This window comes from Phoxinus phoxinus (genome assembly GCF_949152265.1).
Source record: "Phoxinus phoxinus genome assembly, chromosome: 15".
In the NCBI taxonomy this organism is placed as follows: domain Eukaryota; kingdom Metazoa; phylum Chordata; class Actinopteri; order Cypriniformes; family Leuciscidae; genus Phoxinus; species Phoxinus phoxinus.
Window position 1 is genome coordinate 4,484,673 of NC_136890.1, and position 25,750 is coordinate 4,510,422.

A 25,750-nucleotide genomic window follows, 5' to 3' on the forward strand; every position below is an offset into this window, starting at 1 on the left:
AATGCATTTTGAATGTGAAATAAACGCTGGTTAGGAGAACTGTGTGAAGAGTTTTGAAAAAGTGAGCTAAGTATTGAGAAATGTGTCCTAGCGACTGTAAAAAACTGTAATACGTCAATACATTATTGACAATTGACCTTTTTTGCCCATGAAATTTCGCTAATTCGACAGCACCTTTATTCACGAAATCACCAGATGCCAGAACTGTGAGCATCCTGGGATAACCATGGTTTAACCAAGCAGGATCAGCATAATGATCCTAAAACAAGGTTCCTCTTACACACTCAGAATGTGAAAGGTTGAGGTTATAGAGCCTTGAACATTCTTATCAGCCTTCATTCCCTTTGATTCGGATAGTTCAAGTGGGGGGTTGGACAATTTTTCTTTAACCACAAAAGATGTACTTGACAAAATAAACCTTTGTCCCATGACCCAGATGAACATTACCACCATTTGATAGCTTCCAGTGATGAATACACACTCCTACCCCACACTCATTCAAACCAACGTCACTATCTCTCACATTTGTAGGACACAAATCTGAATTATAAAGATTTAAAAGTAGGCACAGAGTGCAGTCTGACTGCTCAGGCCTGTGAATGGACAAACAACATCATTTGGAAATGTCAATTACACGTGCACCAGGAAGCCCCAGGTCGGTCCAGATAAAACCTGCAGAACAGATTAAACATTTGAACAAGAAGAGGCTCTGTATGGATTGTTCCAGAAAACACAGTGTGTGTTTAATGACTCTGCTCTAATGGGAGTGTGCCTCTAATGGGAATGTGCATTACATTTCTTCGAAGTCTCAAGAATAATTGTGTCTTAATGTGGTTCTTTATAGGACTTTTAATATCTTACCAGAATGTAGATTGTAATGCACTGCAGTAGATGAAATATTGAGGTATGCTTTTTGTGAAATTTATATATATTTTTTTTTTTTTTAAGTTTTGAGTTGTGAACAATGCAAAACCTTGCCAGTTATAAAGTCATCCATTATTCTTGGTATTAAATGACTAGCTGTCATAAAATCAACCATTTAAGTCAACCATTCAAAAAATAAATGATGTTTGCACACAGTATTCACTGAACCCAATATTGACATCTGGTAAATAACTCTTACTTTGATTATTCCTCTCAAACAACATATATACTTTTCAAAACCTTTAATTCAAATCAAATAATTATTGACCACATATTCAAAACAACAAAACAAAAAATTGGTCATTGGCCTATTTTTTGACATTATTGTGAACATTATTGATTTATATTTAAATAATATAATGTTTTTTTAATAGTTTCAACTGTAAGGAATTATTATCCATTGACTTTTGACCTTTCTGTCTGATGGTGCGTTCACACCGGACGCGAATAGCGCGTCAGGCGCGAGTCATTTCGATGTTAAGTCAATGCAAAGACGCGTTACGCGTTCTTTGCATTGACTTAACATTGAAATCACTCGCGCCTGACGCGCTATTCGCGTCCGGTGTGTAGGGACCGTTAGGAATTATTATCCATTGACTTTTGACCTTTCTGTCTGAGAGACCTTTTAAAGATATAGTTCATAACTACAATTTTTTAAAGGTGCTGTCATTTTTTGACTGTACTAAAGCATAAAAATACCATAATATGTTTTCAGAGGAACAACTCTCTCCTATTTTGAATTTGGGCTGCATTACCCATTTCTTCCGCTATCAATTTGATTTACGGCACATTTAAAGGCCCCATGACATTAAAATGTTACTTTTTTGGCTTTTAGTATGAATATGTTAGCCTTACTGTTGTCTATAAACTAGTGTGCTCCAAAACAATGACAAAATTCACATTTAGAAGATATAAGTAAAACTTACAGTCTCTCACTTCCACCAATATGGATCAATGATTTTGATGACATCACTCTGCACTTCAGCTTCTCAACAGATTTTCTGTCCAATCAACTGCTCTCTAGAATCTGAAGCTCCGCCCCCTATATTACAAATAGGCGCTGAAGCTGTGGCTGAAATCGGTCATTTGTTCACACAATTGCTATTTTCCACATGGTGACTGGCACATAGTTCACTATAGGGATAGGGAACGATTCAGACGGTGTAAATATGCTTTCCATCGACCATCGGGGCGGGTGAAGTCTGGTTTCACGTTAGTGTCGCGCGAACCGCCGCAGCTCCGGTCCAGAGACACGACACACAGAGCGGATCATATGATCGAGTCGCCACAGACCAGAAAACGTATCGAACCCTTTTGAATTCTGCACAGAATGCTGTATTTTAAAACTATTTGAGGGAGATTATGAGGAGAAACGGTTAGAGATCAGGAGGAAACTGCGGCTCAACGGCTCTGGCCGAGCTGTGATCTAAACTAAACGCTATTGGCTATTTAAAAAAAGGGGAGGAGCTGTTTGATATGCCCCGCCCTGTCTTCCTGTTTCAGTGGAAATTACGTCAACACACTGAAAGCTGCACCTTCAAGGCACTTCAGTGGGACTTTAAACCTGTATGTTTTTTGTTTTGTTTTGTGGAACATAAAAGAAGATATTTTGAAGAATGTTAATTATCAAACCGTATAGTTTGCCCTTGACTTCCAGTATTTGGTAGCCTGGGAAAACCCAGGCCACTCTCAGTTGTAGGCTAACTGAGTAAGGGTCTGGCAAAGCTCCATAGACAATTGATTTCCACAGGGGCGTCACCAACGGACGTCGGATAGATCTAAAACCAATCAGAGCGATGAATGTCATGACGTATGCGGAGCGACGGAGAAACATCTCGAGACTCTCAGCAATTCTCTGTTTGTGTTAACGAAAATGACAATTTTAAATCGCTTGAAACAGACGCGATAGCTGATTCGAACGAGTGATGTTGTGATGTTCCACGCCGGCATCCATCTCTGTAATGTACAAAATCTGCGTCACCGTCTCTGCTCTGTCGTCATCGTGTAAAGCCCGCCCCAACGTTTCTGATTGGTGCCGCGATTTCGACGGATTGGAAATGGGTTTCAATGGGCTCTTTGCCAGACCCACTTGCAGAGCTAATCTAAATTTGCCGGAAGTGGTCTGGGTTTTCCCAGGCTAAGTATTTGGATAAAAACAAACAAACAATGGAAGTCAAAGGGAACCGAAACTATCCCTTAAAAGCTCAAAAAGCATAATGACACTTTTCCTAATTGTATGTGAACTGGTAGTTAAATATATCAACTTCAACATGTCCAACATGAAATCCCAGGCATGAAAAATTTATATGCAAAATATTATTGCTTTTTGATAAAAAAAAAAAAAAGTCCTTACTGGGTAAAACACCACTTGACACCCTTTTCAACAGAACACTGTGCTATAAAAACTGAGGGTGTGGGTTTTAAATAGGAAAAATTATTTTGAAGGCAATATAATTGGAACATTTTTCAGTGGCTATTATTATATACTGTATAACATGTGGGTCTAGAAGCCCAAAAGGAAGTGAAGCCAATCGACACATGCACCTCTCGCGCGCTCGATATCTGAAGGCACCTCCTCCTCGCGCCTCAGGTTTGCTTGATAAACCTCAGCTCCTCAAACCACCAGTTACTCCTGCACAGCAGAGCACAGGAGCTACTGTACATCCGAGGTCGAGCTGCACGGACACACGCAGGACACACACGGTAAGATGCGTGTGAGCAGAGTTTCACACATCGGCTTTAATTAAGGGAACTTGCCGAAACATTCAGCGTATTTGTTTCATGGTAAAATGATCTTTACAGTGTGGCATTGTGGATTCTGCCTTTTTCATTTATGGATACAGAGGCTCTGAAAGATGTTGCATAGTTTCTAAGTCGTAAACGTGAAATCGGAGACTACGATGGTGTTCGGTTCAGATCGGATTAATTGTTCAGTCCTGTCAGGCATGATCATGGTTATGACCATCGGTCTGCATTCTATTCTATTCTATTCTATTCTATTCTATTCTATTCTATTCTATTCTATTCTATTGCACTGTTTTATTCTGTTATTTTCTATATTGACAAATTCAGTTTTTTGTTATTTTGTTGTTCTATTCTATTCTATTCTTCTGCTCTGATCTGTTCTTATTTGTTCTATTCTGTTTTATTTTCCTGTTCCTGTTCCCATTTGTCATGTTTTTTTTTCTTCTATTCTGCGCTGTGCTGTTCTATTCAATGTCATTTGTGTGTGTGTGTGTGTGTGTGTGTGTGTGTGTGTTCCAGCCTGGTATAGGCTATAAGGCTATTATGGTTAGTACACTCTAAAAAATGCTGGGTTGTTTCAACCCAGTTTTGGGTCAAATATGGACAAACCCAAATGTTGGGTTAAAAATGTAATTTAAAAATGTAACCCAACAGATGGGTTTGTCCATATTTGACCCAAAATTGGGTTGAAACAACCCAGCATTTTTTAGAGTGTAATGGTTAGTTATACTCGTAAATTTTGACTTTATGGGGACATTTTGTCTCCACGAGGAAAACAGCTTATAAATCCTACTAAATTAAGTGTTTTGAAAATGTAAAAATGTTTACATGTTTACAAGTTTTCTGTGATGGGTAGGTTTAGGAGTATAAAAATCATTACATCTATGCGTAGTCCCCATACAAATGGAAACCAGCGCGTGTGTGTGTGTGTGTGTGTGTGTGTGTGTGTGTGTGTGTGTGTGTGTGTGTGTGTGTTTTAAAGTAGAGATGAATTTGTTTTAGGCTACTGATACATTTAATCTGAACCCTCAATAAACAACATCTTAAGTCTTGCATGATTGATCATATTTCAGATATGCATATTAATGTTATTAACAAAGTATGTTGATCAAATGAATTACTACGTCATCTCATTCTCATTCAAGACAGCAAAGAAATGTTGAATCTCTGTATACCAGAATGCTCTACAGTCACATAGCCATTATTTATGCTTTTGCATTTATTACTGTGGAAATATGTAAATATCTTTTTCATCTCAAGCTAATAGCGCTTTCAATAAGAGCCAGCCTCTTAACACAAGTGTTTGGCTCTGAAAAAACACCAACGAGTGAAGAATCAAAGTCATTTCCAGCATGGGAATGTTATGAATGCTATAGTAGATATTTATAACTGGTTTTGCTGTGCTCATTATAATGGGGCTGTGTTTCTCTTCAGAGCTGTCTCTGAACTTCATAAATGCCTAACAACCCAAGGTATCAAAGACAAATGAAAACAGTGACGCATCAAAAACTTTGATTCACACTCGCTGGTGAGATGGGCAAACGCTGCTTTTTCATTATAAATGTTATTTCACACTCAACTCTACTCATTATCACCCGCCAAAGACATGCTAACTAAAGACACCTGTTACATAAGCGGTATGAAGTTATTAATAAGTGCATAAGGAACAAATGTAAGCTATAAATATCTTCTGGTTTTAGCTTAAGATTGAATGCAGATCAGATCAGTTTTGGCAAGGTTTGACAAGTACGAGTTTTTTTTCTTCACAGATAAATGATTCAGTAAAACATGTGCTAGGACAAAGAAAGATATGTCTTCTTCTACCTATGTGATCATGATATTATTTTGCCTCATAAAAATAAGCATTTGCAGTCAGATTCATAAGTCATCGTTAAAATTGGTGTGATCTCAGGAATTCTTTCTTTTTTGAATTCTGAAGCCAGTTTTATGAAATCTCGGATCTCTAGTGACATGTAATGAATTATTAAAAAAATTATATTCAAATAATATTTGAGTTTTGCTCCAGGAACAGTTTAACTCAAGTCTTGTTCTCTGTCCCCTTATACACTCTAAAAAATGCTGGGTTGTTTTAACCCAATTTTGGGTCAAAAATGGACAAACTCAGCCGTTGGGTTACATTTTTATAATGCATTTTTAATCCAACATTTGGGTTTGTCCATATTTGACCCAAAATTGGGTTAAAACAACCCAGCATTTTTTAGAGTGTAGTTTTTTTTACTGACTTGACGTGTGATAAAATTAAATCTGACTTGACGGTTAAACATAATTGCTTGAAAAATGTCAGCATAAGCATTGGTATTATGGTAATAGAGAGGCAGTAGCTGTCGGTTTTAGAATAAGGTCTTATTAGCATTATGTTGTATCTCTGTAAAAACTAAGATGCTGTAAAAGTGTAACCGTGAGATGGCTGACAGAGAGAAGGTGCAGCCGTGATCCTCCTTCATCTCTGACACGTTCAGCTGATGGCTGCCTCTCTGATCGAAAACTAGTGTGTTTCTCTCCCTTATCATGGTGAGAAGTACGATCTGGAAAAAGGAAAGATAACAGCAGCACTTAAGGAAGTTTTTAGATCCTTTGTGAAATAAAGTGACTTCGAATCATGTATAATGTGTTTACATCCAAGGTCAAAAACACTTACATTTTCTCATATACATCGAAGCATCAGCTCTTTTCTCACAATGTCAATAACTCCATTTTTCATGCACTTTTTTTTTTTTGCAGACCTTTTACATTCACAAACAGCAATATTACACTCTGCATGAAAGATCAAATCCGAAAAAGCATAACATAGGCACTTTAAGAATGAATCGAAAATCATCCTATTCTTTAATGGAAGTAAAGAGTTGACCGTTTACCCAATTTACTAATTTAATAGCCTAGAAATAGTGCAAAAATTGCTTATTAGTCACATAAATCAGATTCTTTTATAGTTTATTTAATATTTTTAATGTATGTATCATTATTTTATATATACATTTGTTATTGATTTTACATAATATTATGTAATTTATGTATTAATTGTAGTTATATAATACATTCTTTTAAACTTTTCTTTTTTTTAAATTGCTCAAAAACTCTTCAGGATCTAAAGGACAAAACCCCAGATGTTAGCGGTTTCACATTTCTGAACCCCACTGTTAAGTAAAGCTCATGCTGTTCTTCAAAATAAATAAAAGCACAGCATGCGCAGAGACATGTTCAAAACTTGCTGTATTTGAATGCAAATCATGCTTTTACCCCTTAGAATATAAAACCACTAATGAATTTCTGTCCACACGGCACGGCACGGCACGCCACTGTTTATTAACTTTAATAAAACATGCATGTTTATGCGATGTTTTCCATTTGACTGTACGCTGTGGGTTGTGCCACATCTGAGAACTACCAAAGCAGAAACTCATCTTGGATCCCTCCTGCTATCACAGGGTGTGTTCGCCCATGGCAAGCTCTGTTAGAAATGTAGGCACTCTTTGCGTTACGCATGCTAATGCATAGGTTTTTAAAGATAAAAGTTGTAAGTTGTGGCATGTTTTCCATGCAGCAAGTCAGACATACAGTAATAGGCAATGTCACTTCTCTCTCCAAACATACACCAGGTTATATCACGTTTCAGAAAGAAAGGCATGGCTTGTGGTAATGTATTACAAGTTTCAGCATTACTTCATTTTTCCTTTTTAGTCATGAACTCACACAGTACCTCTTAAAAATTCATACCTGCACTTCTGGCAAAACAGAAGTCAGCGTCAACAGGGACCTGCAGTTTTAGCTGTTCTCAGCGACTGCGCCAGCAAAGCCCCGGATGAGCCGAGAGCCCTGCTGGAAAATTCATCTTTAGCTAGTTTTTGGGAGCATGGCACCTGGTTTCTTACAAGGAGATCTATAATACCCAAAGAGATACGTTACCTGAGCTCTAAATGCCACGTGACTACTTACATAGAGGGTACTTGTAAAACATCTACTGTAACGTAACAATACATATTTATACACACTATCTTTAAAAAGTTTAGGGTCGGTTATATTTTTGAAAGAAGTCTCTTCTGCTCACCAAGGCTCCCTTTATTTGATAAAAAATTCAGTATAGTAGTAATATTGGCAAATATCATTACAATTTAAAATAACTGTTTTCTATATTAAAATACATTGCCCGGCCAAAAAAAAAAAAAAAAAAAAGAACAAAGAAAAAGGTTGCTGTTTGGATTTAAATAGGCAAATGCTTGAGAGTTTAAGATTGGATCATTATACGTCAATTCACCAAGACGTCACAACAGTAATAGACGTTCTTCCGGGTGGCAAAAGCCGAAGCGTTCCCATGGCAACGCTAGTAAATTGCTTGGAAGGGAGACCCACCGTCAGCAGTACAAATTTTATGAAAAACATTTTTTTTATTAAATATAATGAATTTTTTAAAATCATAATAACAACTGTATTTAATGATATAAGTAAAACATATATTAAATATGTAATATAGTAGGCCTACTCATAATTGGCAAAATACTCTCTAAAGCTCTTTTTTCTAACCATAATAACCTGCTATATACCATGGTCATTAAATGGCTTTCCTGAGGTAAATGTTATGTGACATAATTGTTCTGCAGCTGTTATTGACCTCTTTGCACAGTTGAAAAACACTGATTGGTGGATATTATGTATGAGGAATATACATCTCGGTAAGTTGCGTGAGAAAATGGATGTGTGGCGTGAGAGCGTGTGAAAAGTGAGTCTCACGGTCAATGCGTGAGAGTGGGCAGCCCTCTTTTACTTCAGGCAGTGACTGGCAATGAGTCTGATCTTCAAAAGAGACAAGTTTACTAATATTAGTCTCGAATTTCCCCGGCTGAAGATAAATGCTCTGCTATGATTTTGTAGATGGACCGTTTTGAGAATACATGAAGCAGAGTTGAAGGGCAAGCAGGGTTGGCAGCAGAAAGGTAAACGTTGGATGAATCATATAATATATGGGGATCATTAAGATTTCCTACTTTTAGCGACACGACGTCCACTCGCTATAACCTCCTCAGCCCAAACACAACACGTTTTCATCATCGTTTCAACTTTGAGCAACAACAATGTTTTTAACTATGTAACTGTTACCGTATCCGGCTGGATCTCTTCAGTTAGTCAGTAGAAGCCGCTCACGTTCTGCCACGCGGAAGTCTCTTGGTGCCTATTGTTTACAAACATGAATTGCCGTATTGCAGTGATTATTATGTTTCTGGCATGTTATATGTTTGGCAACAGTTCTTCTAACCCTGATTAATGGAGTGTGTAGCTTTTCATTTCTTAAACAAGCATGTAAGACACTTCATGTTCATATTCCAGGATGACAATGTCAAGATTCATCCGGCTCAGATTGTGAAAGAATGATTGAGAGGAGCTTGAAGAATCATTTCCACACATGAATCGTCTCCTCTGAGTCCAGAGCTTATCTTCACTGAAAGTGTTTGGGATGTGCTGGAGGAGACTTTGTAAAATCAAGATCTTGAACAAAAATGTATGCACCTCTTGATTGAAATAACATCACAAAATGTATTTCCATCAAGAGATGCATCAATCTTTCAAATTAATTTTTCAAATAACCAGCTAGGTTCACATAGAAACCGGTTACCTCCATGTTACAGGTGTCTGCAATAAGTCAACAGCAGATCTGAGCTGGCCAGATCTCTCTATCCCTTCATGTTGTCTATTTGAAAATGAATGAGTCACGGTGACCGAATAGAGAGCTCTGCGGGGAAGATGTTGTTGATGTTTGAACCTTTGTGTGTGCAGCCAATGGTGCATCATGTGCTCTTTGTCTCAGATATTGACCAGAGTATCTCTGCTTCATTGCAACACACTGTCACCCAGGAGGAGATTCATTGGCAGAGTCGAAAGCCTCCTAATTGAAAACAATCAGTGTCCTTTAGAGAGGGGCAGGTTAGAGATGGGGGCAATAATGAGCTTTATTACAGCTTATCAACCGTATATGAGGCACATCTGGGCTGAGACTCTGTGATTGATTTACTGTCACTTGTAAGTTAACAGCAATAACCCTTTGGGATCTGTGTTGATTATACTTAAGCTAGTTATTTCTATTTAGATGGATGCTTCCATAAAGGGGCTGATGGGGGTTTTCTTAAAGGGAATGATGAATATTGTGTCATTTATTCACCCTCATGTTGAATTTGGGAAGAATCTTCACGCTGCTCATTTCCATAATACAAAACAGGGCCTAAAATTAACACTCGCCAAGTGCCAAATGGCGTTGGTGTATGAAACGGTGTCAGTCGGCAGTTGGCCAGTAACAATACAATTTGGGTGGGAACAATCCAACCGTCTCCATTGACTTTGCATTGCGAGAGGCTCCTCCTTGTCATTTCTTGCTTCTAACTAAAGACAGAAAAATGCCTAAAGGCTGCTGTGTGACAAGGTGTACAGCAAACAGGCTAAGAAACCCAGAAATAAGTTTTTATATTTTGTCGACCCCCAAAAACGAGTGTTTAAGGACTTAAAAGTGGACACAGGCTGGAACGAATGGTTAAATAGTGGGATCCTGACACTCAGTATGCACTAAAAATACAGTTACGTGTGCAGTAAGTTAAACATTTGGTCACTGGTGAGTCAAATATCCAAATGTCAGTTTTATATATTATATTTCTGTAAGATAAGCGATCCTGTGTTGCCGATTACGTTCTCCTCAAGCGGGCGTACGTTAGTTCTCAGAGTAATGAGACACGTTACGCTCTGTCTCAACTGCCTGATCCACTTTTATGTCCTTAAACACTAATTTTTTGGGGTCGACAGCTTATAAAACCTTATTTCTGGGTTTTTTAGCTGGTTTGCTGTACACCTTGTCACACAGCAGCTTTTAGGCATTTTTCTGTCTTTAATTAGAAGCAAGAAATGACAAGGAGGCAGCCTCTCGCAATGCAAAGTCAATGGAGACGGTTGGATTCCCCCTCCCCCCCCCTAAATACCCTCTGTCTCTATACGCTGTTCTATGAATATGCAAATGCCTATACGCCTCCACTCACTCACTCAGCTCAGAGATCCACTGGTTGACGATCACACGTTGATCTGATTGGTTACAAGGTAGTTTGTGACGTCAGAAACACCAGCGATTTCAAACCGTGTTTTTGAGACTGTCTTTGGTTTACTGCAGTTTTAAGCAGAAAATACTCAGCAATGCTGTCGACTTATGAATTTGCACATGGTTTGTCTTAAAGCATTTAAAAAACACCACATAGACATATAAACAACATTAAAAGCTGGATTTTCACCACAGGGGGACTTAAAATATTCGCTTACTTATAACCAAAGCTCGCTGCATTTTGTTGTAGATCATTATAATGTTATGACATCCTACCCTGCAAAAACCCATTTCTGTGAGATGGCACATCACCCACATCTGAGAGTCAGCTGATGCGAGCTTGACTAACGTGACCTGCCAGAACTAACGCTACGCTTCATATTCTTTTATTCTCGTAAAAAGTGTGTTGGATTTTTTAATAAATAAGATGGTAAACAATTTTTTAGAACCAACCATTATAAAAATCTGACTTTAACCTGTGTTAAACTTTTACCTGACTTCCCCTTCTAGGTCTAACAATACAACAAACTAAGTCTTACTTCTTCTAGGTCTTACTAACCTTTTGATAAAGGTTGAACACAATGTCACCAAAACGTTCTTTTCTTTACATAATGTCATGATATATTGAGTAATCAACTGAACCGTTGACCCTTTACAATGTTTTGTTTTTATTTGACTTATGCCAGTAGCAGAGGATAAAGAAGGGAGGGGCTTGCTTTACCAATTGAACCAATCAGGTTGATAGAAGGTGACATGTTAGTCACGCTGGTCTTATTTAGATGTGTCTGTCTTTATCCTATAAAACCTGATGTATTCTTCAGCTTGGGTGAGATTCTCTGAGAAAACGCTCGAGTACTCTCCCGGCCGTGATTCAAGCATTTAAAGGACATTTGCTGAAGTCTGTCTGTTAATTTCTGCTGCGCAGCAGGCGAGTTAGTTTAGAGAAAAAGACTATATATAGGGAACATCGATGTGGAGACGACCCAGGTAGACTTAAAGTAAGAGCGAGACGGGGAAAAATCTACGACAGTACTCTTTTTAAAAGTATGCTATAAAGTGCACTTTAGGGGACCGAAGTCTGAAAACACAAAGAAAGGTAAATGTTTCTCTTGAACATTTTTAGGTTCTGTAATATTTTGTTATATGTAATGTACAACACAGTCATTCATTAATAATGTATTTCATGATTAAGAATAAGTGCACTGATAACTGAATAAAGTATGCAGTATCCAATCTCACTGTGTGTGGATTAAAATGAAAAAATAACGAAAAAAGCTACAACGTTCTCAAAAGGACAAAACCTGCAATCATAAATTAATTTAAATGCATAGTCTAATGAATTATTCATTAATGCCAATCACAGCTATTATTGTTGTGGTGATTATGTAATTTCTCAAGCTTTATGCAATGATTGCATCTGGTGTCTGCTGTTAAATGTCATTTGTCTGTTTGAATGCAGAATTACACTCTAAAAGCCTTATTTCTCTCCCGTCCAGTCAAAGTCTCGGGGGCTGACTCGGTTAAACCAGGGATTTAAAATACTTTCTTCAGTAGGGGGTCTAATTTGTTATTTTAACTTTGAAAGACTGTTAATGAGAGTGCCCTTTTTTCCCCAAGTATTTTATTTCCTAAGTATTTTCTTAGCCAAATTAGAGACAGAAAGAGGCCAAACCGAAGGACTTATTCTCATTATTCTCTGTAGCGGAGTGTATTTTAGCTGTTCTGAAGTCTCACTCGGGCTCGGGGAAATCAGATGGGCTTAACGCAGCAGGATTCGGCTCATAATTAGATTCTCACCCATTGTTAAACCTTACTGGGTTATTCATCTCCCGCCAGTGTGCTTATATGTGCAGGCTCAGTAGATGTTACTGCAGAGCACTTTAAGAAATCCTCAAGAAAAGATCTGTGAGACAGATGGAGAGAAGGAGTGTTGCTGCAAGTGCAGCTTTAATTATCAGGTTTTCTGCTCACATTTTCTGACAGAGTTTCCCAGTATTGGATTTATGATTTTATGTCCAGGGGACAAGACCTTTGGAGCAACAGGTGTGTTGGTGCTGTGGGGCTTAAACGTTACCATCTCTGAGCTTTAATCTCCACACCATCCCTGTGCCTCCATAACAGTTTCATAACAAAGTTGTATAACATCACGTAAGCATCTCCTATAGAGTCTGTTCTAGTTCTGTGTCACTTATTAGGGATGCACCAAAAAAGATCATTATTACATAGTTGGTCATTTTTATTTTATCTGAGCAATAACCCATTGTGACATTTTAAAAATTTCCAAATTTTTCTGTTTTTTTTGTTTTTGTTTTTTTGTTAGTACACATAATAAATATGTGGCATTTAATATATATATATATATATATATATATATATATATATATATATATATATATATATATATATAACATTAAATAAGCAAAGTAAATTTAACATTGACTAAACATTGATCAAAAGCTTTTAGATTTATTTTAAGTGAAAATTCTACTTTTATATTATAGCTAATTTAGGTTTTGTCAAGTCAAGTCATCTTTATTTATATAGCGCTTTTTACAATACAGATTGTATCAAAGCAGCTTCACAGTGATAACATGAAAATAATACAAAAAAAACAATTTCATCATCATCCACCTTTAAGGCAGATCTATAATATTGTTGAATATTAAATGTCCCCAACTAAGCAAGCCAGAAGGTAAGGCAACAGCGGCAAGGAACCAAAACTCCATCAGGTGACAGAAGGGAGAAAAAAACCTTGGGAGAACCCAGGCTCAGTCGGGGGCCAGTTCTCCTCTGGCCAATGAGTAAACAGTGTATGAAGTTCAGAATGAATCAGAGTATTTGTCCAGTTCCGGTTGGTTGAAGTCGGAGTGGAGAGGAGGAGAGACTGGTTGACACTTCAGGTCAGCGGCGTCGTCGTCGTGTCCTGGCGCTGGTCCTTCATCAGATCTGGATACGGCCTGGTTCCGGTGGACAGCAGTAAACCTCGGGATAGACAGAGAGACTAATATTAGCGTAGACGCCATCCTTATTATGATGTACCAAGTACATCAGGATTTACGGGAAGTGTTCCCGGTCCCGGCTGTTCTAAACTATGCAGCCTAATTATATAAGTCTATAATGTGTTATGTGTATGCTAGGCCGAAGAGATGTGTTTTTAGTCTAGATTTGAACTGACAGAGTGTGTCTGCTTCCCGGACAATGGTAGGAAGACTGTTCCAAAGTTTTGGTGCTAAGTAGGAAAAGGATCTACCGCCAGCAGTCGATTTTGATATTCTAGGTATTATTAACTGGCCGGAATTTTGAGATCGCAGTAGACGTGAAGGACTATAATAAGTTAAAAGCTCGCTCAAGTACTGCGGAGCTAAACCATTTAGTGCTTTGTAAGTGATCAGCAATATTTTAAAATTTATACGATGTTTAATAGGCAGCCAATGCAGTGTTGACAGAACGGGGCTAATATGGTCATACTTCCTGGTTCTAGTAAGAACTCGAGCTGCTGCGTTTTGAACTAGCTGTAGTTTGTTTATTAAGCGTGCAGGGCAGCCACCCAGTAGAGCATTACAATAATCTAGCCTTGAGGTCATAAACGCATGAACTAATTGTTCTGCATTATTCATTGAGAGCATATGACGTAATTTAGATATATTTTTAAGATGGAAGAAAGCGGTTTTACAGATACTAGACACATGACTTTCAAATGAAAGATTGGTATCAAAGAGCACACCCAGGTTCCTAACCGACGACGAAGACTTAACAGAGCAGCCATCAAGTGTTAGACAGTACTCTAGGTTATTACGTGTGGAAGTTTTTTGTCCAATAATTAGAATCTCTGTTTTTTTCTGAATTTAGTAGTAGGAAATTACTAGTCATCCAATTTTTTATATCAGCTATGCATTCCGTTAATTTTGTGAATTGGTAGGTTTCGTTAGGTTTTGAAGAAATTGTTATGTGGATAGCAGATGAACCCAAGCGCAGACAGTATGTAACACACAAAGTTTAATTAAAGACAAAAACTGGGAAAACAAAACCCACGAGGGGGCAAAACATAGACTGGACAAGGGTGACTAAGCTTGACTAGGACTTTACAGATTACAAGACAACAAACAAACAGCAAATACAGAAACAGAACCTTCACTCAACAATAAGCTTGACAGAATACTCACTAGGTATCACAACGTCAAATAATGAACCGGCACAGGACAGCAAACACATGGGGATAATATAGGGAACACTAATGACGAAGACAGGTGAAACTGACTAGACAATAAATCACAAGACGAGGATAACAAGGGGGTGGGGTTACGTAACGAGACAACACAAGCACATGGCCCAAACAGGCCATGTGCTTGCACACAAAACATGGGTCTGTCATGATCCTGCCTCAAGACTAGAGAAAATCAAGGACATGAGGGCAGAATCATGACAGAACCCCCACCTTAAGGAGCGGCTTCCAGACGCTCCTCAAGGGGACATTAAACACGGGACATGACAGACTGTGACAAAGACACAAACCAACAATACATGACAAATAATAACAAAGGCATACACGAATACACAATGGCAGGGTTAGGGTGAAAAATTAAAAACAACAAACATGGAAGGGGAGGCGGAGGAAACACAGAGTTCATGGGGGGTTGTACAGGGTGGATAGGAGGACTGGGGGTCTTAGGTTTGCAGGGTGAGGACTTAGGGCGAGGAATCCGGGCAGACTTGCAAGGGGACACATGAGGAGAAGCCTTGGGGGAAACAGTCCGGGGTTGAACAGTGACAGGGGGTACAGTGGAGGACTGAACATTACTCTTGACGGGGGAAACAACAGGTAACAAAACAGGACACATGATAGGGGGTGTAGCAGGGGGCTGTGGAGCGGGAACAGGAACAGACACCGACTCAACGGCGGCCATCTTGTCAGGGGACACCGGCTCGGCAGACGCTGGCTCAGGAACCGTCACCGGCTCAGGAACAGCAGTGTGAGCGGCAGACTTAGGGACAGCGCTCTCTGCAGCAAACCCAGGAACGGCACTCTCCGCAGCAGACTCAGGAACGGCGTCGACAGAAGCGGACTCTGGAACAGCGTTCACTGAAGCTGTCTTGGGATCAACGCTCTCAGACGCAGTTAGCTCGGGGCTAAAAGACATGGCAGTTCTGGTAGGAACATCCAGGATCTTGACAAGACTACACAAACATTCAGACAAAGTTTTGGCAGCAACGACAACTGGCATCTCTAGACGAGCTGATACAGCCCGCAGTACCACTTCTGCAGCAGAGTCGGCCGCAGCTTTCTCTTCAGCCAGCTCAGGAACAACTCCCTCCAACGCAGACTTAGAAACTGCGCTCTCTGCAGCAGGTTCAGGAACAGCTCCTCCTGCAGCAGACTCCGGAACCTCGCTCACAGCAGCAGGCTCGTGAACAGCGCTCTCTGTTGCAGTGGCGAGTGGGAGAACGATCGCGGACTCAGGGGAAGACAGAGATGGAGGACGGAAAGCTCCCCTCTTCCTTCTCTTTCTTCTTGGCCGCGGAGCAGAAGCCGTAGCCGGACTTGTGACCGGTAAGGGGGGCGCAGCGGAGGCCATTGCAGGAACTGGGGAGCCCACCGCAGGCAGGGAGGATTCGGTGGAGGACGACTCCGACGCAGACTCCCACGACAGACGTCTTCCACGCTTTCCGCAAAGACTGATGGACACGGATGGTGTCTCAGGAGTCGTGGTGGAACAAGCCTTGTCCCCAAGCGTCGTGACAGCCAGAATGCGACCCTCCGGGATCACGGGCAGTATGCCAGGCGATGAAGACACGGTGGGACCCCGCAGCTCCTTCTGAGACAAACAGTCCACCACGTCGCGGAACGGGCGATGGACCAATCTCTCCCGTTCAGCCAGAGGAGGAGGGACATTGAGACCCGCGATGAGGTAGCGATTGACCAGGATCTCCGGTAAGAAAAACCTCCTCTCCTCCACGACCTGGGCATACTTCCTCAGGGTCAACTCACCCTGGGGAGGGAAAGGAAGCTTGCCCTTTATGCTGTCGGCGATAGCTGACTGCCACCATAGTTCCTGGTCAGTCGGTTGTAGAATAGTGGGAAAAGACACACTGTCTGCTGGGTTCTGTAATGGCCGGTTCATTCTGTTATGATGATAGCAGATGAACCCAAGCGCAGACAGTATGTAACACACAAAGTTTAATTAAAGACAAAAACTGGGAAAACAAAACCCACGAGGGGGCAAAACATAGACTGGACAAGGGTGACTAAACTTGACTAGGACTTTACAGATTACAAGACAACAAACAAACAGCAAATACAGAAACAGAACCTTCACTCAACAATAAGCTTGACAGAATACTCACTAGGTATCACAACGTCAAATAATGAACCGGCACAGGACAGCAAACACATGGGGATAATATAGGGAACACTAATGACGAAGACAGGTGAAACTGACTAGACAATAAATCACAAGACGAGGATAACAAGGGGGTGGGGTTACGTAACGAGACAACACAAGCACATGGCCCAAACAGGCCATGTGCTTGCACACAAAACATGGGTCTGTCATGATCCTGCCTCAAGACTAGAGAAAATCAAGGGCATGAGGGCAGAATCATGACAGAAATATACAGCTGAGTATCGTCGGCATAACAGTGAAAGCTAATTCCATGTTTCCTAATGATATCTCCTAATGGTAGCATATACAGAGTGAACAGCAGCGGTCCTAGTACTGAGCCTTGTGGTACGCCATACTGAACTTGTGATTGATAAGACATCTCTTCATTTACTGCTACAAACTGATAACGGTCAGATAAGTATGATTTAAACCATGCTAGTGCAATTCCACTAATGCCAACATAATGTTCGAGTCTATTTAAAAGGATGTTGTGGTCAATGGTGTCAAATGCAGCACTAAGATCCAGTAATACTAATAGAGAGATACAACCACGATCGGATGATAAGAGCAAATCATTTGTGACTCTAACGAGAGCTGTCTCGGTACTATGGTACGGTCTAAATCCGGACTGAAAATCCTCGCAGATATCATTTCTTTCAAGAAAGGAACACAGTTGTGAGGATACTGCTTTTTCTAATATCTTTGACAGAAATGGCAGATTAGAGATCGGCCTGTAATTGACTAGTTTTGTAGGATCAAGTTGCTGTTTTTTAACAAGCAGTTTAATCATAGCTAGCTTAAAGGTTTTTGGTACGTATCCTAGAGACAAAGATGAATTAATGATATTAAGAAGAGGATCTATGACATCTGGAAGCATCTCTTTCAGCAGCTTAGTCGGTATAGGGTCTAACATGCACGTTATGGATTTAGATGATTTGACGAGTTTGCAAAATTCTTCCTCTCCTATAGCAATGAATGAATCAAATTTTCCCTCAGGGAGACTACAATGCACTTCCTGATGCGATACTGTATTAGACGGTTGCATAGTTATAATTTTGTCCCTGATATTATCGATCTTATAAGTGAAGAAGTTCATAAAGTCATTACTGCTGTGTTTCTTGGAAGCTTCTGGGCTTGAAGCTTTCTTTTTCGTTAGTTTAGCCACTGTTTCAAATAAATACCTAGGATTATGTTTATTTTCTTCTAATAGGGTTGAAAAATAAGCAGATCTAGCAGCTTTTAAAGCCTCTCTGTAAGCAATCGAGCTCTCCTTCCATGAAATCCGAAACACCTCTAGTTTTGTTTTCTTCCAGTTGCGCTCCATTTTTCTGGCTGCTCTCTTAAGGGCCTGAGTGTGCTCGTTGTGCCACGGCGTTGGACTATGTTCTTTAATCTTCTTTAAGCGCAGCGGAGCAACTATGTCTAAAGTGCTGGAAAAGAGAGAGTTAAAAGTTTCTGTTGCAATATCAAGTTCTTCTAAGCTATCCGGGATGCTGAGATGATGAAACTGATTAGGAAGATTATTGATAAAGCAATCTTTAGTAGCAGAAGTAATCGGTCTAACATATTTATAACACGGAGTCGGCTTTGCAGCCTTGGCTAAATGTAATTTACACGAGACTAGATAGTGATCTGAGATGTCATCACTCTGTTGCAGTATTTCAACGGCATCAACATCTATTCCATGTGATAGTATTAGATCTAGAGTATGATTACGACAATGAGTCGGTCCTGACACGTGTTGTCTAACTCCAATTGAGTTTATAATGTCTTTAAATGCCAATCCCAATGCATCTTTTTCATTATCTATGTGTATATTAAAGTCACCAACAATTAGTACTTTATCTGCAGCCAATACTAATTCTGATAGAAAGTCCGCAAATTCTTTGATAAAGTCTGTATGGTGCCCTGGTGGCCTGTATACAGTAGCCAGCAGAATTTTCAAACGTGATTTATCGTTTACACTATATATTTTTACATTAAGCACCAACACTTCAAAAGAATTATATTTACAACTAGATTTCTTAGTGGTTTTGAAAATATTACTATAAATTACAGCAACACCTCCTCCTTTGCGTTTCAGACGAGGTTCATGTTTATAACCGTAATCTTGTGGGGTTGACTCATTTAAAGCAATGTAATCGTTTGGTTTTAGCCAGGTTTCTGTTAAACACAGCACATCTAGGTTATAATCTGTAATCATATCATTAACTATTAGCGCTTTTGAAGTAAGAGATCGAATATTCAGCAACCCAAGCTTTATCATTTGCTCATTTGTATTATATCTATTTTTTATTTGTTGAAGATCAATTAAATTTTTAACCTTAGATGGGTTTGAACGTATTTTTGATTTCCAAGTTCGGGGAACAGACACAGTCTCTATATGATGATATCTAGGTGAAAGAGGCTCTATGTGATGGGATTTATCTGACCTTGGTGACGTGAGGCCGCTAGCAGACGGTCGGTTAAGCCAGTCTGTCTGCTTCCTGACCTGAGCCCCAGATTGTCATGTTTTATCTCTAAGACTATGAGCCAAATTACTAGAGAGAAGAGCAGCACCATCCCAGGAGGGATGAATACCATCTCTTTTCAACAGGTCAGGTTTGCCCCAAAAACTTTTCCAATTGTCTATGAATTCTATATTATTTCGTGGACACCACCCAGACAGCCAGCCATTGAGTGAACACAATCTACTAACTATCTCATCACTCCGGCGAACAGGAAGGGGGCCAGAGCAAATTACAGTGCTTGACATCGTACTTGCAAGTTCACACACCTCTTTAATATTAATTTTGGTGATCTCCGACTGGCGGAGTCGAACATCATTAGTGCCGACGTGAATAATAATCTTAGAGAATTTACGTTTAGCATTAGCCAGCACTTTCAAATTTGCTTTGATGTCAGGCGCTCTGGTTCCCGGCAAACATGTGACTATGGTGGCTGGTGTCTCTATTTTCACGTTCCGTGTAATAGAATCGCCAATAACTAGGGCACAATCAGAATAATTCTCAGTGGGTGTTTCACTGAGCGGGGCAAATCGATTTGTTATCGGAACGGAAAAGTGGTTTTTTGATCCGCGACTAGAGCGATCCCTCACTGTCACCCATCTGCCCTGCTGCACGGGCTCTACTTCAGCCGGAACCGACTCATGTAAAGAGTTCACTAGGCTAGGCGCATCCAAAATAGTATCTAAAGCTTTAGCACTCTTCTTACTATTCTCGATTAAAGTTTGGATGCGTGTCTCTAGTTCTGAAATCTTTTCCGTCAGCCTGACTGTCTCCTTGCATTTATCACATATAAATCCTATATTGCCGACAGAGAAGGCTATGGTAAACATGTGACATGAAGTGCAGGTGACAATAACAGGAGAAGACATTACTCACCGTGTTTGTTGACTGATTCTTACTCACCTGGGCTTTTATGAACTCAAAGGCGCGGGCGCGCGAGAGAAAAATAAATAACTGAGCGCACGGGTGGTGCGTTAAAAGGCTAGCGAGTTAGCGTGTTGTGCTGACAATAACGGAAGCTAGCAGTGTCAGGTTAATCTGAGATGTTGAGTAAGCTGTATTTAGTAGTATAAACAACTAGAATTTATAATAAATGATGGTTCAAAACAGAAAGAAATACGAAGCTAATACGAGGCTTAGACGCAGCAAACAAACTCACAGCAGCAGCAGTCACAGCGAGGCAGACAGGAGCAATCGATCTCCGAGCACACAACCATTTTGTTTATGATGAAATCAATTAGTAAAAAGCCCCCCAAAATTACATTGACCATTGCTATATTAAATAGCATTTTGGCTTGTGTTTAATAAATAATATTTGTACTTTGTATAATATTTTTGCCTATGGGGAAATACAATTTTTTGATTCATTTTAAATCTAAATATAGTATATATTTATTTTTTCTACATAAATTTAAACAAAATAGATAAATAAATACATTTGGCTGTAAGAAATAAGACTTTAAAAAAAAAAGTTGGTCCAAAGTATATAGTTTTCTTTCTATATAGATAGATTTGTAAAGTCAAGCATTTCTTTAAAGAATATTGATGTTGTTGTGTTGTCTGGATGGGATTCCTCTCTAGTAGAGTTACGGAGCTGTAAGTGTCTGTTATTATTACAATGTTGATGTTTATATATTTTTTTCCACTGTTGCTGCATTAAAAATTCACGATGCAAGCTGCAATCAAAATTAAAATGTATGAGTTTTTGTTTTGCCTGTGTGATGTATTTGCCTTTTTGGGGGGTGTTAGGTAGATTGTTCAATAGATTTACCAGAGAACATGTTACATAATTCACTACTTTGGTGTTGTATGTGTTGAATACAAAGAGGGAGATAAAGAGAATGCTTTGAAATAATGGAACGACTAGAGTCGAAAAGAGCAGAACAAAAGAAATATCAAAGACAACAAGCCGCTTCAGTCTGCCACTGTCCCATTTCTCCAATAAGGATCATTTTAGATCCACTTTATTTTACAGAACATGCACTTACATGTACGTACCTAAGAAAGTACTTGGTAATATAAGGTAACTACATGGGTTACGGTTAGGTTTAGGGTTAGCAAGTTATTACCTGCTGTAATTACTGTAACTTTTAACACAGATCACTTGGAAAGTTCTATATTTTGTTTTGGTTTATGACAATATGTTTCTTATTTGTATGTGATTGTATGAGACAGGGACGTCCAAATCTCTATCTGTAGCATATGAAGACTTCAGATGCAAAAACTTCTAAGTCCGTATGACATTTTTCTTTTACGTAAAGGTTCTCTTTTTTCAGGTTCAGTAATTTCACTTTAATGGCAATGAAAAAGTTATTAGTTAGTGATTGAAATGGCTTATTTAAAAAAAAAAAAGTCACTGAAAAGAGTCAAATTAAAAGCATAAAAAAGCTAATTTAATATATGAAGACTTCAGATGCTACTGTTGTCATGCTTTACAAATTTGTTTTTTCTTCTGATCTTGAGAGCCATCTTTTTGTCTTTCTGTCCACAGGTTTCACAGATCATCAGTTCTGTGGGATGCAAGAAAAGAAGATGAGACAACTTGGAAACTAAAGGAAAGTTGTCGTTGGGAAGGAGCAGTCTTGGACAATTCCACTTCGTTTTCTCACTTCCCCGGAGATTAAGCCAGACATTTCGAGAGACACCACTGCAACCGTACGGCGATGGAGCGCTCTCATCTGAACAACAGCTCTGGCTCGTGGTTATTTGAGGATCCCGTCTGTCCGACGTCTCTCAGCAGCACCACTTTCCTTATCGTCGCGTACAGCACCATGCTAGCGGTGGGCCTGGTGGGCAACACCTGCCTGGTCTTAGTGATCACCCGACAGAAAGAGATGCGCAACGTGACTAACATCTTCATCGTCAACCTCTCATGCTCTGATATCCTCGTGTGCCTGGTGTGTTTGCCGGTCACCATTATCTACACCCTAATGGATCGATGGATTTTGGGCGAAGCTTTGTGTAAGGTGACGCCATTCGTCCAGTGTATGTCCGTGACAGTTTCGATTTTCTCCATGGTTTTAATCGCCTTGGAAAGGCACCAGCTAATCATCCATCCAACCGGTTGGAAACCCGTCGTCAGACACTCCTACCTGGCTGTAGCCGTGATCTGGATCGTAGCGTGTTTCATCTCCCTTCCGTTCCTTTCCTTCAACATCCTCACAAACTCGCCCTTCCACAACCTCAGTCTTCCCTTCAACCCCTTCAGCGATCACTTCATCTGCATCGAGCAGTGGCCGTCTGAGGGCAATCGGCTAACTTACACCACAACACTTCTGCTGTGCCAGTACTGCTTACCGTTGGCGCTCATTCTCGTCTGTTATTTCCGCATATTCCTGCGTCTCAGCCGACGTAAAGACATGGTGGATAGGGCTCGAGGTGGACGGCAGAAAAAGGCCAAAGGCTCAAAGCGAGTCAACGCCATGCTAGCCTCGATCGTGGCAGCGTTCGCCCTGTGTTGGCTGCCACTGAATGTTTTCAACACTATTTTTGACTGGAACCACGAGGCAATTCCCGTATGCCAGCACAATGCTATTTTCTCGGCTTGTCACCTCACCGCCATGGCGTCGACATGTGTAAATCCAGTGATCTATGGATTCCTGAACAATAACTTCCAGAAGGAGCTGAAGTTGCTGCTTTCCAGATGCCGTTGCTGGGGGCCGCCGGAGAGTTACGAGAGCTTCCCTTTGTCCACGGTCAGTACGGGCATTACTAAGGGCTCCATCCTGAGCAATGGCTCCACTAGCACCTATCAACCACAAAAGAAGAACAGTTTGGAACAGAACGAGTCCATTTAAACGTGTCATTTAGACGTTTTACGTTTCTTCGAGCACTCAGAGATGGCTTGAGAATACGGCCAGCCAATCTGTGCACGTTTCGTGGCTGAATTTGAGGATCAGAATCCCAATTTGGACAGTGAATGTCTGATGTTTCAAGATCTTGTTCCTTAAAGATGTCGACTTTAAATACGGAAATGGTCTGTAAAAACATTAAGGAATGGTCTTGTAGCTGGGCTCTGAAGAGGAAGACAAAGTAAATTGCGTTGATGTTTTTAACCACGGCTAAACTGACTTGTTGGTGTTGTGCTCATTATATGGTGAGTTCTCAGAGGCACAGAAAACGATTTCCCCCATTTAGAGCAAGCTTCTCTCTCAGAGACGTTATAATGAAATACTGAGTGAAGGCCTTTTCTTCTCACTGTCTTTGTCCAGGTTAGGCCTGCGGAAGAAGTGTATGACTTAGTAACAGCAGGAGACATGAACTATTTAGGTTCTTGTCACTGTTAAACAGGTAATTCACCTAAAAATAACTTGTGCCATCTGTGTGACTTTCTTTCTTCTGTGGAACGTAAAAGTAGATATTCTGAAGATCGTGGTTGTCGCTCTTTTCATGTAATTGCAATAAAAGGAGACTAAACTTGTCTGAGAAGCACCATACAAGTATCCTAAACCTAGATCATGTGACATGTGTGCTTTATTCCAAGTCTTCCGAAATCACACAATAGCCTTGAAATCTTTCCTGCAGTGAGCGCTCAATGATTTCAGATCCAGATCATTATGTTTTGCGATCAGACTGGCATTTTGAACCCGATCAACAGATTCAATGTAAACATCCGATTCTCTCAACTATTTGAACATGCAATGGAGAGCTATAGAGAGCCTAAGTCCCTCCCCTTCCGGTGGACCACCATGGGACCTTATTTCGGAAAAAATATTGTATGGTAGTAAATGGCGAGAGACAACAAATATTTTTGATCTCGTTTGAATTGTGCCCTGAATTACACATATGATGTTTGTCAATTTAAAAGATACATTTTAAAGTCAAGAAAGTCGCAGTTTGATGTAAAACCGTTGAGTACAAGACTGTGAAAATACGTAATTACAAAGACTACAGACCCAAAAGACGCACATGTGACGTCATACATTTTCTCTCAATGAATGAAGCTAACTTTACTGAAGCTAACATCTGTCATATTTGCTATAGTCTTACGTTATAATCGTAATGTTACACCGTCATGCCTGAGTGTGTTGTACGAGACTGCACACACACGAGCAACGGTGACGTATAGTGCGAGACGAGAGATGTAGTTCATTGAGCGATTTTCACATAAAACTAAATGTTACTCTTCTGTTTTATGACAAACTGCGACTTTCTTGACTTTAAAATTTATCTTTTAAAATGACAAACATCATATGTGTAATTCAGGGCACAGTTCAGACGGAATAAAAAGATAAGTTGTATCTCGCCATTGACTACCATACATATTTTTTCCGAAATAAGGTCCCATGAGCCGGAAGCGGAGGGGAGGGACTTAGGCTCTCTATAGGGCGGATGACTTAAATTTCAGTCCGTTTCTCACCCAAAGATATCATTGGCTTCAGAAGACCTGAAATATAGCATATACTTTTATAGTACTTGGTCGTCCTTTTTCAGGTTTAAAGGCTTCAATCCAAATGTGTTGTAACTGAATGGAAAAGACCAACCATTCTCCTTTTTTGTTTCACAAGGATAGAAAGTAATTTGAATTTGGAACAACATGAAAGTGAGTAAATGGTTATTTTTGGTCATTTTTGTTCGCTTTTGACTATTTCTTTTAAAGGAAGGTGCAGAACTAGCAATACGTGTTTAATGTGTGCGTTTGAAACACATATATAATAGTTAGTTATAATACAGCACCATGACTATATAAGCACATTGTGTCATTGATTAGGATTAGAATGCTATTTCAAATTGATATGTACTATAATTTACACATGTTGTTGCTCTGTGTGACAGCTGTAATTTGTTTCACTGTCGATATAAATATGCTGTGTCCTTCGCTGAGTGGCTTTATTTGCCAAAGCTATTCAAGCGAATTACAGATTCAGTTCCTCATCTGCACTTTCACTGGACTGTGGCTGAAAACAAAGCAAAGTGCATGCAAGTAGTGTTTGCAATACGTATAAGTGATTGAAACATCATATCATTATTTATTAGAGTAATAACACTTTTAAACACTCTGCAAATGACAGATGTCAAGTCACATGTTTGAAATGATCAATCAACTTTATTTGAAGTTTCTGGTCTAGTATACCACTCATTTTACAATTAAATTGGATTAAGATTAC

General features: G+C 39.7%; 1 protein-coding gene across 1 annotated transcript; it reads left to right on the plus strand.

Moving 5' to 3' along the window:
* Positions 1-3,501: 3,501 nt before the first annotated feature.
* Positions 3,502-23,955, plus strand: npy8br (neuropeptide Y receptor Y8b). Its single transcript, XM_079637522.1, has 2 exons — positions 3,502-3,627; positions 22,135-23,955. The coding sequence occupies exon 2, from the start codon at positions 22,307-22,309 to the stop codon at positions 23,438-23,440; it is 1,134 nt and encodes a 377-aa protein (XP_079493648.1). The 5' UTR covers positions 3,502-3,627; positions 22,135-22,306; the 3' UTR covers positions 23,441-23,955.
* Positions 23,956-25,750: the final 1,795 nt, after the last annotated feature.